Raw genomic sequence first — 13,589 nt, forward strand, 5'->3', positions numbered from 1 at the left:
AGGCCTTGCAAAACAAGTGGGTTTACAGAGTAAAGATCGAGCATGACGGAAGCAAACGGTTCAAAGCAAGACTTGTTGTAAAAGGGTTTCAGCAAAAGAAGGGGATCGACTATTCTGAGATATTTTCTCCAGTTATGAAGCTTACAACAATCAGAGTTGTTCTGGGGATAGTAGCTGCAGAAAATTTACATCTTGAACAATTAGATGTAAAAACAGCATTTCTTCATGGAGAATTGGAGGAAGACATTTACATGCAACAACCAGAGGGGTTTGCAATACCAGGAAAGGAGAGTCAAGTTTGCAAACTAAAGAAGAGCCTATATGGTTTGAAGCAAGCTCCAAGACAGTGGTACAAGAAGTTTGACAACTTCATGTGTAGTACGGGATACACAAAATGTCAGGCTGATCACTGTTGCTATGTCAAACATTTTGACAACTCCTATATCATTTTACTGTTATATGTGGATGATATGTTAATTGCAGGATCCAGCATGGAAGAGATTGACAAGCTAAAGCAACAGTTGTCAAAAAAGTTTGAAATGAAGGATCTGGGAGCTGCTAAACAAATACTTGGCATGAGAATCATCAGAGACAAAGACAAAGGCATGCTAAAGCTTTCACAGACAGAGTATGTCAAGAAGGTTCTCAGCAGGTTCAGTATGGATAATGCTAAGCCAGTATGTACACCTCTGGGGAATCACTTCAAGCTCAGTAAAGACCAGTCACCAAAAACTGAGCTAGAACGTGGATACATGGATCAGATTCCATACGCCTCAGCTATCGGCTCTTTGATGTATGTCATGGTCTGTACTAGACCAGACATTGCCCATGCAGTGGGAGTTGTAAGTCGATATATGAGCAATCCTGGAAAGCAGCATTGAGAGGCAGTGAAATGGATCATGAGGTACTTAAAAGGCTCATCGGAGACATGTCTTACTTTCACAGCTGGCGGTTTGAAACTTGAAGGCTTTGTAGATGCTGATCTAGCAGGAGATGTTGATAGCAGAAAGAGTACTACAGGTTATATATACACTCTAGGAGGCACTGCTGTTTCTTGGAGTTCTACCTTGCAAAAGATAGTTGCTCTTTCAACGATAGAAGCTGAATATGTTGCAGTTTTAGAGTCCGCAAAAGAGATAGTATGGCTACAGAGTTTCCTGCAAGAATTGGGCAAGATGCATGGAAAGGGTACTTTGTATAGTGACAGTCAGAGTGCAATCTTCCTTGCCAAGAATCCAGCATTTCACTCCAGAACAAAGCACATACAGATCAAATATCACTTCATCCGACAATTGCTCGACGATGAACAACTATTACTTGAAAAGATCTGTGGAAGCAAGAATCCAGCTGACATGTTAACCAAAGGAGTCACTCTTGATAAACTGAAGCTGTGTAAAGCTTCAGTTGGTCTTAAAGATTAAAAGACAGATCTAGCGTCATTTGTGTCCAAGTGGGAGATTGTTGGGTGTGGACACAACATGGTTGGTGGCAGCCATGTTAGACATGGCTAAAGTCAATGGTGGTTGTATGGTGGGTGCCTAACCAAAGAAATTGTTGTCCACCATTGTTGACTAAAGAAGAAGCTTGTCTCCCACATCAGCTATAAATAGAGAGTGTCATTGATAGCTGATGATCACCACGAAATAGAGAGAAACACAGAGAGAGAGCTAAGGGTGAGAGTTGAGTTGAGTAGAGAAATTTTCTCCTCCTCCTTGTTTTGTTGTTTGTATTGCTTTTGAGCTTGATTAATATAAACCAGTAGCTCCATGGAGTAGGCAAGTTGCCGAACCACGTAAATTTGTGTGTGTTTAAATGTTTGGATCTCCTAACATGAGGTGCATCCCTGGATCGATAGATGCAATTATAACATTTGTTGCCAGCAATTACTCGAGTGTAGCAGATATATGTGGAAGAAGATCTCTTTATTGACATTTCTTAGCACACTAGCTATTTTACAGAGTACATTGCCAGATTAATTAGTGGGAAATTGCAATTAACCCTTTCTACTAGCGTTTTCAGCCTAGCAGCTCAACATTTTATCCTCAAGGCAGTTTTGTGACAAAGTTGGGAAATTGAAATGAAGCAGTAACTAAGTTGTCCCTTTTCTTCTTCTTCTTCCTAAATGGACAGTAGAGAAAACACAATCAATCAACTTGTAGTTAATAAAGGAATCCAAGGACTCATGAAACAGCCTCCCATGAAGTTCCGAGGTCGAGGCTTCTTTTCAGTGCTCGACCATGGCGTCCTCAGTAAAATAATAGAGTTATAAATCTTGCTCAAATGAAGATTCCAAAAGGGAACCTATTTGGTTCTTTCCTGCAAATATATAGACGGCATTCGTAAGAATATATATATATATATATATATATGGTCTACGCAACATTGAATTTAAGGATGACATGAAGAAAATAGAAAAGAGAGACTCTTTCCTGATAAATCAAGGAATATATAGGGAATTTATATGAAACAATGTACATTGAAAAAGGCCATATAATGGAAGGATGCGTATATATAGTTTTTTTTTTATTATTATTATTCATCGGAGAGGTTCAAATGATCTTAAAATATATAACGCGATACCTCCAACTACATAACAGAAAAAGAAACGTAATCTATCAGATTAAAACATGCTTTATAAAAGAAGAAGAAGAAGAATTATATATTGAGTACATGCACAACCACTAGACCAAGTCTAAAAGATATAGTCATGATCCATGCACACCGTTCATTACAAGTGAAGTTGAGGTGGAAGATGAATTAAAACCTTGTCGTTTTATTTTGATACATTGGAAAAGGTTTTCCAGATATAGTGCTTAGCGCAGTATTTCTCATTTTCTTGTGCATGCATGGTATGTATCAGTTCTACCAGTATTAATCAAGTACAACTGGACGTGTTGCATAACAGAAAACGAAATAAGAGAGTACTGATTATTATTCGTGACCAAAACTTTCACCGATTCGGTGATTTTTAAGCAATTGACCTTTATCACTAGTTGTTGTTAAGCCTTACAAACCATAGTCAAAAGAAGTTAATTAAAACAAAATCATCGGTAAGAACATAACTATATGTACATAATTCGACTTAATTACGGGTATATATATACACTATGCTTCTTTTTTGTTTTTCCGGTTTATCAGTCATAAAACAACAGTAACAACAACAATGTATCAGGGTATGTAATTATTTGGCTTCGTTTCAAATTAATACTCGTACTTGTTCATGAGTTGCCCTAGCTCCATGGGTAACTGCTACAAAAATCGAAATTTTCATGGGGAGTGAGTACGTACCTCATTCATAGAGTGCAGGCTGGTTCCTTTATCATCTTCTTCGAGTTCGGCCATTTCCATAAGACAATGTACAAGATGAACTTCCTAAGGGTTAAGATGGAATTGTAAGAAGCTCATGATTTCTTGTCAAATTTGTAGGTTCTATTTATAGGAAAAAATGGCCAGCTGAGACACGAATTACCTTGAACGTTTGTCGGTGTACGTGGTAGCTGAGGTTTTTCAATTGGAGGCGAGCCACCGGTCGAAGAAACAATGCCTCAACCCCCACATCTGCTGACTCACACTTTTGTAATACGTAGCGGCCTTCCCATCACAAAAAGTTTCCATCGAACTTGTAACATATCTGTTTGTGCTAGCATTTTCAACACCTTTTTACTTCAATGGTCTGGATTTGTTTGTAGTCAGTCTTAGCATACCGAGATTATCATTCCCCAGTCTAGTATAGTTATAATCAAGAGCATAGTTAATTATAATTGTGTCATTGTAATTTAATTACATTAATTAATTACTTCTTATGAATTTCAAAAATTAAATATCTCATTCCTCCATTTTATTTAAAAAAAAAACATTTATGGCTTGTCGAGCATTTATATAAGGGTTTATTAAAAGTATCATATACAACCAAATATAATATTATAAACAACCAAGAGATTAAGGTTATGTTTGCTTTAGAAAATATTATTTTTTCCAGCTTCCACCTCTTATTTACTTTAGCATTACCTTCATAAAAGATTAGAAAAACATGTTTACCAGACATGATTGTTTCAAAATAGATAATTGGATTTCTTTTGGCTTGCTTTTAAATAATAAAGAAATTGAATTAAATTTTTAAGTAAATCAAAACACGTAAATCCCGTTTTTTAAGTTTAGAGTGGATAAAAAAAAATATTTTTAGAATTTCTCTTACTTTCTAGAAATCTAGAGAAAAAGTAAACATACAATTAAAAAAATACATATTTTTAATTGATAAATGCATTTGTCTAAGTTTCTAAAACCATTTAGTAAAAAATAGGAATTGAACGTATTTTACAACTTGGAGATGATGAGGTTAAAGATCCTTTAATGAAGATGAAATTAACTCTACTTCAAGGCTGACGAGGATGAATGTCCATGGAGTACATGATGACATGATTTTAATGCTCGTAAGAAAGTCTTCTTAGAAGGTCAGGGATCCTAGGCAAGGGATGAAGAAAGGCAGTTCAGGACAATTATCTGATCTATGAGCTTTTTGTCATCCTTTACTAATTGATGGGGAATTATGTTCAAAATGACCAGCAGCTACCATCTCCAACCATAAACCCACATCCTCACCTTCTTCAATTGTGTACGCTAGAACTCTCTTGTGGCACTATGGTCTCTACCACACTAACACTTATTTTTCTTTAATAAAGTCTGATTATTAAATCATATATATATTTAGAAATCCCAAATCAAGATTACTAGCTTACTCTACATGTACTCTCCCCCCTCAAAGAAATACATTCCTAATTTATACATGTTCTTGTTTTTTTGATAAACATGTAATACAACATTCTCCAACACTTTAGATGATGTAGAATACTTTTTGCTTATGAACTGTGAAATTAGAAGATGAGCAAAAACAACTAGGACAGCTAAGGAAAGCAAATTGATGGTTTCATAAGGCTTCTCTTGCTTCACTTTCTTCTCCTCAGACTTGGCATTCTCTTGAAAACTCCAGCATCATTGATGTCATCAGATCAGTGGTGGTGCTTCGATTTCAATCCAACATTTAGAGATTTTAATTATGTGGATTTATGAAGAATCAAGTGGATGATTGAAAAATTTAGGATTCTTCTGAGTTTCAATTTGGGGTTTTCCATCAAATTGTTTTTCAAGAAAAGAGAGATTTCAACCAGGCAAGAAGAGAAGAATCAATTAAAAACACTAGATTTTGTTCTTGATTTGGGTTCAAATTGTTATGAAAAGAGAGAAAATGATAATTGAAAAGAAGGAAATTGCATTTTGACATAAAACTTCTGATTTTTTTGTTTCAGTTTTTGATTTATTATATCGTTCAGTTTTTTCATCCAATTAAAACATTTGTTTTAACTTAAAATATAAATTATAATTTTTCAAATCTCGACAAGAGCACTGCAATTTCAAAGGTAGTTTATCCTTTATAGTTAAGAAGGGAAACGGATACTTCACCAACTGACTTTCAAACGCCAAACAAAACAAAGTTTAATTTCACGTGGTGGTGGGTGCAATTTCCAGCTCAGGTTTCTAAATTTAACGCGACATCTCCGCACGCGCTACAAATTGCCCATAAGCTACATGATTTACCATTCAGTCCATAGATAAAAACGATGACATTAATTTTACCATCACAGAAAGTAAATAATTCCAGTGAAAACAAATTCATGCTCCCTTCTCTATTGGAAGTTGAAGCAAAAAACACGTTTTTGTTTCTACCAAATGAAAACTCGCATTTTTTTTTTCCACTGAAACTGATTCCTTTAATTCAGTTGATTCAGGACACTCATAATTCAGTTCATGGGAACTAATGGGTGTGCATTTATTGATCAATACGGATCATATAAAAAGCAGAAGACTTTTTCTTTTTTCCCAACTTACAATATATCCACGCCAACAAGCCAGCAACAGCGCCGAACAGCCAACTGTTCCTTGGTTGCTTTGGCGACAGTAGAAACAACTGATTTCATACAAAAAAAAAAAGAACAAGTATAAGGAACATAAAGAGACCATGAAGTTGAACTCACTTGAGTCTTCTAGGGAAACCCCTTGTGTGCTCTGTGCAAGTGCGACAGCTACTTGAAGCTTGAATGGTTTAAGATCACGTCCTATATTCAGTTCACTGTATAGGATAAACGCCAATTCTCCACTACTTAAACGGCAGTAGTTTGTTGAAATTATCTTTCTAATGAAAAAAGGATACGAAGAAAGTCCTATTGGAAGACAAGAGATACAAACAAACAAAGCAAAAACAGCGTTTATCATGAGGAAAAATGAGAGCGCGCATTCGTTCAGGATCCAGAAAAACGGATTTTTACATGGCGGTCACATCTCACAGTGATACAATTGCCTACCACTCAAAATGTCGGCAAAGATGAAACTGGTTTGATTACCAGAAATTATGGCAACTTCAACAGTAGGTCTTCAGTACAACACGGCTCACTACGAGATTCCAATATTAAAGGGGTTGATGACCCGAAATTATGGCAACTTCAACAGAGGGTCTTCAGTACATGGGCTCACAACGAGATTCCAATATTAAAAGGGAGCCTGTCTAGGTAGACATCATGACGCTGTCAATAGTCTGGAGAGCTTGGTTGGCAAAATAACGGACATCAACATCTGGATCCTCACTTAGCTCAACCAAACAGGGACGGATAGTCTTCTCTGCAACCTGCGGACATAATTTACGGCCCAATGAGGTTAAGGAAGTGAAAAGGCACCCGTGAACAAAATAAACAATACTTCAATAAGATGACAAGCAGGAAAAAAGGTAAAAAAACAACAAAGTTTAGTCTTTGCTAAGAACGAGAGCTACTTACAGACTGATCAACTATGGGAATGAGTGATTGCAGCACCTTCGCCGCATTGAACTTGATGTTGGGTACCCTGCTTAGTGAAATCAAATCCAGCATTCAGAAACTACCAGGCTAGAATTAAACAATTTTAAAAACCAGATTGACAATCCACGCATCCAATACCTGTCTTTTGATGCATTGATGACCACTGGCAACAGTTTGGAACATGTAATTTCCGAACCCATCACAGGAGCAAGCAACGAGACAGCACGTAGAATTGTCATCCGATACAAATAATGGGGATTGGTGCTCATCTCCAAAACCTGCAATAAAATGTGACATTTCAATATCCAGTTCTTTAGAAGATAGGAACAGATATAAAATGTGAAAGAAATATGAAACAACAATCAATCCAGGAACAGGGTGGGAGGCTACATAGTTGGCTTGTCAAATTGAAGCAGAAAAAACAATCAACTATTGAAAGAGGCCAAACCATCAATCCAGGGATTTCTTTCTAATAGTTAAGAAGACATAATTTCCTATTGATCCTAAACTACTGTGTTCTAGTCAACACATCCAACCCCACCATTGGGAAATTAATAGCAACGAAAAGTCAGAATTATTAGACAGTGGTGAAATTCAAACAAACCAGTGCAACACAAACCTGTGGAATTATGTGTTGCACCGCCCACTCAGGACCGAATTCTTCAGCGAGGCGCTTCAAATTGTTTGCAGCAGCATCACGAATTGAGTAGACCTGAAGAAAACACCCAGACAAGATGGTTCAAAATAAACCAGTTAATCTTCATGACAACGTGATTGGCTGAAAGGAGCTCAGTTCCAAAAGTTAGTAAAGTATTATATAGAAATTCAAAGCTAACTTTTCCATTATTTTTACAAGTAAAAACTTAATAAAATAACACTAGAAAAAACAGCAAAGCCAGTAGTATACAAAGGCTAGCATGCTACTTGAATGAATTTCATTTAAAGGTTTGAACTCCAATTCCAAGACGAGCAGAAATCCTCATAAAGACTTGTATTTTCAAGTCCTATGACGCCCTAATCTTTTCTGTATCTTCATAAATGAAGACTGAAAATCTTAATCTACCAGAGAAATTTTAATCATTGAACAGAGACACATCAAACAAGCAAACAGAGAAAAACCAAGATTCAAAAATTTTCAGGTGCGATACAGAAGCAAAAGTGAGCTTTTAACTGCTGGCATACATGATGTGGAAATACAAACCTTATCCTGCAACCACTGCATGCAAAGAGCACCAAGTTTATCATCAAAGAACCCAACACCCAGTTGACTTGCCAATAAAGGTATGTACTCTATAATTGCAAGCCGAACCCTCCAATGTCTATCCTCTGCGAGCTCAACAATTGCTGGCAATAGTGATTGGGACAGTAGATCGATTCCAATAACCTGCAGTAATGTTTATTCCCATGATATCATAGGCAAGAAGGAAAATATTGCATTTCAGGTGCATTTTTATGATGTGCTAAGAGCATGCAGAGTAACATCTCTAAGACCCCACAAAATCAAAAGAAAGGTCAAACTACATCATGTGTTGTGACAATGATTTTAGCATTAGCCTACTTGTTTATATTAGTGCGCCCAAGTAATTTCTATCAGACAAAATCTCCAAATGAATAATTATTGTGAGGCGTATTTTTAGGAATGTTATCACAGTACTCATTTGCTTGGTAAAAATTGCAATATATTAGACTAATAAACCAAAATGGAGAGATGTTTGAGCTGGCTCCCAGGATACAGAAGAATGAAACCTCTTGAGTTGTCTCAAGTTATTGCAAACCTGATTCACTTGATCAAGCTTGCTGATTATGTTCAGACGCACATCAGGAAATTCATCCTTCAAGAGAGATAGAAAAATTGGAAGAAGCTGTTCGATTGTGGCATCCTGCATTGACAAACAAAATAAAGTTTAGAAATCCATTTCCAGCAATTCAATTCATGCACTAGGAATTGAAACAGGAAGAACAGTGACATAGATAAAATAACCAATGATATTTGACAACATCATGGAAAAAAAAAAGAAGCACTTCTTAATGAAAGAGAAAACCAGGCAGCTAATGAACCATATATACTTACAGAAACGAGAATGTTGAAATGATGACAGGTAATGGCCAATAATATGGCATCTACAAGAACATGTAAAATATATGGGCTAAAGCTAACAAACTTGGCCCCAGAAGGTATTTATCTCTCTATATATCAGAAATTTGCAAATATCATTCAAAAATTGAAGTACATGTGGTTTGAAAGCTTTATATAGTTCAAAGTCAGGTCAGGAAAGGAGCAATTAAATGAATAGCACATCTTACTGTGCAAGCATTGAGTGAACAATAACAAAGTCTTAGACAACCCATACTGTACATTCTCACCTTCCCCAAGACAGGAGCCATTCCCATTATAACTGAAGCCAAAGCAGAGCGGACATGCTGGGAAGAATCTGATGACAGTTCCTGAAAAAAATAAGTGAGAACACTAGAATTAAAAAAAAAAAAAAAAGATCAGGCAAAAATCAATTCATGCTCTAACAAGAAACAATACAGTCAACTGAAGAATTTTAAAGTTTGAAATGGATATGCACCTTCACACAGGGGAGAATATGTTGAATAGCAAGTTCTGGACTTAAAATGCGGCAGAATTTAGTTACTTTTCCAGCAGCAGCTATACGTACTTCAGCCTCATTATCACGAAGTAACCGCACATATGCAGGGACCAAGTCCATCCTTAGAAACAATTACCATAAATAAAAAATCTTGATTACAATATGACAGAATCCATCAACAGATCACTATCAAACACAGAATTGGATTGGAACTTAAAACAAGAAAAAGTACATATGCATTTAACCCAGCAGTTTCAAGTTAGATATACACCTGGTAGGCTCAGGTCCCACAGCCTCACAAAGTTCATATAATTGATTTGCAACCATGTAGCGTACACGCCAAGACTTGTCCTGCTCGGAGGCAATAACACTTGATTTAAATATGAAACAAATCGAAAGAAAAAAGCTAAAAGCTTGCAGAATCAGCAAACAAATATCATATTACTGATGCCACCAAGCACCATAAATAATTTTTCTTCACCTGCGGTATCATATTGGTAACAAAATTTTATCCAGACACTCTTAAAGCTTTCAAAACATTAGACATGATCCAGTATAAAATTATACATTATCTTCCAAGTTGTCAATTTCTGCAAGCTTATATCCAGGCCGATAGGTCTAAATCAGTTTTACCAAGAATGTGGAGTGTTCTGGGTTGTGCTGCGACTTTGGAGACATGGTACACATGTTAATTTGTGGTATGAAGGATGAGTGTGATGTTGTGTGTTTCTGCTTATTTGGGCTGTTCATAAGGGTTGAATCAGTGACAAGGTAAGTCACCAGGTTTATCTATAATTATTTCCCAAGCATAATGCCTAGGACAATAGAACAAGCGTGGTGCCTGTTAAAAAAGCAAGGGGAAAGAAATGCATAGAAAGATGCCATTACATTTTCCCCTTTCCCTAAAACAAAGAATCGGGGAAGTAAGCTTGCCATATTGGGCTGGAATGCAAATTTACCATGAATCAGGACATGTGATCCGGATCACAATTCCAGGGAGGTAGCATTATCCTGTAACTCTGTTTAAATCACCTTATCCATAATTTAATAAAACCAAAAGAAGAAAATATATCCATAATTTAATAAAACCAAAAGAAGAAAATATCTTTATTTAATATTGATTACTGAAATGGATGTTCTATAACAATCTAATTTAACTCTAGTTAAGCGTTAATGGGTCTAGACCAAACAACAACGAAATACCAAGATAGTGCCAGCAAAATACTCAGAACACAACAAATCATAAAGTAAATTGTTACTTCTGTTGGATTTACAAACTTCATTAGTACCTGAGAGAAATTAACAATAACAGGAAGAATATGTGCAACGCAATTCTGAGGCTCCAATAATTTCCCAAGAGCAGCACAACCCTCAACAGCCAATAGACGAACAGAATCTTGATCTGAGGTATAGAAAAAACACGTGTGAAAAATTCCAAACATATCAAACTAAAAATGCAAATTCAAACAACTACAAATTAAGGTATTGCATATATAAGAATATTACATTATAAACGTATAATTTGTGATATCAAATTCATTTCTCATGCATTGTTGACCATTCCACAGTTTCAAGTCAAAAATTTATGCGTTACATGTGCAATCAAACATGTAATAGTAGTTATCTTAACCTCATTCCATTTTCAAAATAACTAAATAAAAGCACACTTCTTCTATATATTAAAAGTTCAATTACCATCTTGGGTAAGGTCCTCAAAAATTGACATGATGTCAGTCTTCAAATGTGCAGGTTCAACAGTGGCAGCAAATTTCCCCAAATTAGAGGCAGCAGACCTCCTAACCATGGGCATGTCGTCTTGACACAGCTGGCTGTATATTGACCGCAATTCTGTCTTCAACGTGTCTGGGGCACTAGGGTAGGCAATATGAAATAGCCCACAAGCAGAAACTCGAGCTGTAAACCATTCTCCAGCTGCTAGTCTCTGAAGACAAAATTTAAGCAGGTGCAGAGAATAAAGTAAATTAGTAGCTAACACAAATATGACACAACCAAAAGTGTGACATGTTTCACTACTCAGGTTTGAAAAACATGCAAAATATCTCCCTTTCCCAGACATATATACAAACACAAATAAGAGAAATAGAAGGCCATAACATCTCACACATGAACCATATATCTCTAATTCAGTAAGGAATAAATCTTGCATATACAGAGTTCATGCATATTTTTAGCAGAAGTTAAATAAATAGAACAGGCATAAGCAACCAAATTAATTACATAACAATCTAGCAAAGAACAACAGCATTTTTCAAGACATTGAAGAACATAATAAGTCTCCTCAAACAGTACATAAATGAAAAATCATGATTCCAGGCAGGTAGGTGCAGCTAAATCTTCATTTAAATTATAAGGAATTAGCATTATCTAGTAACTCAGATATATGTAAACGTTCTCTCACCTTGACAAGAGGAATGAACCATTCAACTAAGTCGGTCTCCCTCATCTGAGATCCAATCCTACATAACGACTCCACAGCTTTATCTCTCACACAGGTTTCCTCGACAGTGCAAAGAGTCTCCAGAGGTGGTAGCAAAACATGAGCATAGTCAACTCCCCCAACAAACGGAATAAACACACCCAATTCCTCCGCCATCGCAAGGAGTACCTCATCATCATCATCATTGTTTTCACTCAGAAATGGAATTAACTCCTTCCGCGTTCGTTCCTCCCCGAGAGCACGTGCTATGGTCGAGAGTCTACGGATTGAGTTTAACCTTAGCTGAATGTCATCATTCTTTAACTCGTCTATTAAAACGGCTATTGGATAGAGCCGTTCTTCCACCGTAGACATTGTATCCAAGATCTGTAACGAACCCTAGAATTCAAATCTAACGATTCATGAACACATTAATAATTAGTGAAAAGAAAGTCAATTTGTTATGAGATTAGATTAGATTAGATTACCTAAAAAGGAAACAACCTAATTTTTTCAACTTATAAAAGCAAGAATGAAACCGTGGAAAAAGAATTTAATTTGTTATGGTTTATGGCAGTTCTTTTAAAAATAAATAAATAAATAAATTTGATAGAAGTGTTGTGTGCTCTTACCGATCTGAAATGCGTTCCCGCCGGTGCCTCTGATTAGTTGCCGAAGCTTAGAGAGGGATAGAGAGAATTTATGAATCTCTTTTTATTTGATTTTTGTACTATATTTCTTTGCTTTTTTTTTTTGTTTTTGTACTGTATTTTTTATTTTTTTATTGCTATTGTGTATCTGAAGCGATCTTAAGGTCAGGCCCAATTTTGTATGTATATTATTTGATCCTTATAACATGGGCCTGGTCTCTTATTCTCCTTTCAGGCTGGCGAGATATTAAAGAATTTATGGCGAGATATTAAAGAATTTATTATTGTTTTCTCCCCCTCTTGCAAGCACAGTACAAGCCTGTCATTCTACATTAAAAAAATATATTATTGTACATGTAATATAAACTTATCACATAATTTTGATATATTTTTCTAATTTATAAAGAAATTTGATGAGATTTAAGCTACAGCTCATGCATTGAGATGCAACTGTTTTCTATTATAAAATCATATCTTCTTGAATTTAAACGTGATATCTTTCAACATGAATTTTAAACTCTTGGTTTAATACATGTAATTATTTCAAAAACAAACAACATGAAAAATGCTAAAAAGCGAAAGATGCTAAAAAGATTGTTAATGGTAGCAATTATTATTATTTATTTTAGATTTATATAGATATTCAATCTAGTTTGTGTAAATCACAACTAATCTTACAAACTCTGAAATTAATAATCATGTAAATTTTTAGTGATTATTATATAAACAACCAAAAATTTAAAACTAAGATTACAAAAGAAATAAACCTGTTAATCTTAAGTTTTTATCGTTTAGCTACCATCTGTAAATTTTTAATAATTATCATATAAATAATTAAAAATTTAAAACTGAAATTACAAAAATAATAAACTTTTTAATCTTAAATTTTTATCTTTGTAGTTACCGATAATTAGTGGTAGCAATTATTGATTAGCGTGATTAGTGCCAATGATGGCTGATGACAAACAAGAATTAAGACCGCCCGCATCTCCAAGTATTGCCGGATATTGAGCTGATTTTTTTCTCCTTTTCCTCGTAAGCTTCATTTCGTAAGTCACAAGGT

General features: G+C 35.4%; 1 protein-coding gene and 1 long non-coding RNA gene across 4 annotated transcripts; both read right to left on the minus strand.

Annotated features, from left to right (window-relative positions):
* Nucleotides 1–2,094: 2,094 nt before the first annotated feature.
* On the minus strand, nt 2,095–3,417 carry LOC105123800 (uncharacterized). Its single transcript, XR_841951.1, has 2 exons — nt 3,289–3,417; nt 2,095–2,316 (listed from the first exon to the last, which is right to left on the minus strand). It is a non-coding gene; the product is annotated as an uncharacterized LOC105123800 (long non-coding RNA).
* A 2,738-nt stretch (nt 3,418–6,155) lies between these two features.
* On the minus strand, nt 6,156–12,632 carry LOC105123807 (serine/threonine-protein phosphatase 2A 65 kDa regulatory subunit A beta isoform-like). Of its 3 annotated transcripts, none has more exons than XM_011023553.1 (13): nt 12,509–12,632; nt 11,859–12,263; nt 11,135–11,381; nt 10,729–10,841; nt 9,711–9,790; nt 9,419–9,560; nt 9,210–9,290; nt 8,621–8,725; nt 8,047–8,229; nt 7,465–7,557; nt 6,984–7,123; nt 6,825–6,891; nt 6,156–6,676 (listed from the first exon to the last, which is right to left on the minus strand). In XM_011023553.1, the coding sequence occupies exons 2-13, from the start codon at nt 12,249–12,251 to the stop codon at nt 6,557–6,559; spliced, it is 1,764 nt and encodes a 587-aa protein (XP_011021855.1). In that variant the 5' UTR covers nt 12,252–12,263; nt 12,509–12,632; the 3' UTR covers nt 6,156–6,556. The 3 variants fall into 3 exon arrangements, with proteins under 3 accessions (XP_011021855.1, XP_011021865.1, XP_011021847.1); XM_011023563.1 differs by having other exon boundaries at nt 11,859–12,275; XM_011023545.1 differs by having other exon boundaries at nt 11,859–12,288.
* Between the last annotated feature and the right edge of the window lie 957 nt (nt 12,633–13,589).

Source organism: Populus euphratica, unplaced genomic scaffold, assembly GCF_000495115.2.
Source record: "Populus euphratica unplaced genomic scaffold, PopEup_1.0 scaffold1.1, whole genome shotgun sequence".
Classification (NCBI taxonomy): domain Eukaryota; kingdom Viridiplantae; phylum Streptophyta; class Magnoliopsida; order Malpighiales; family Salicaceae; genus Populus; species Populus euphratica.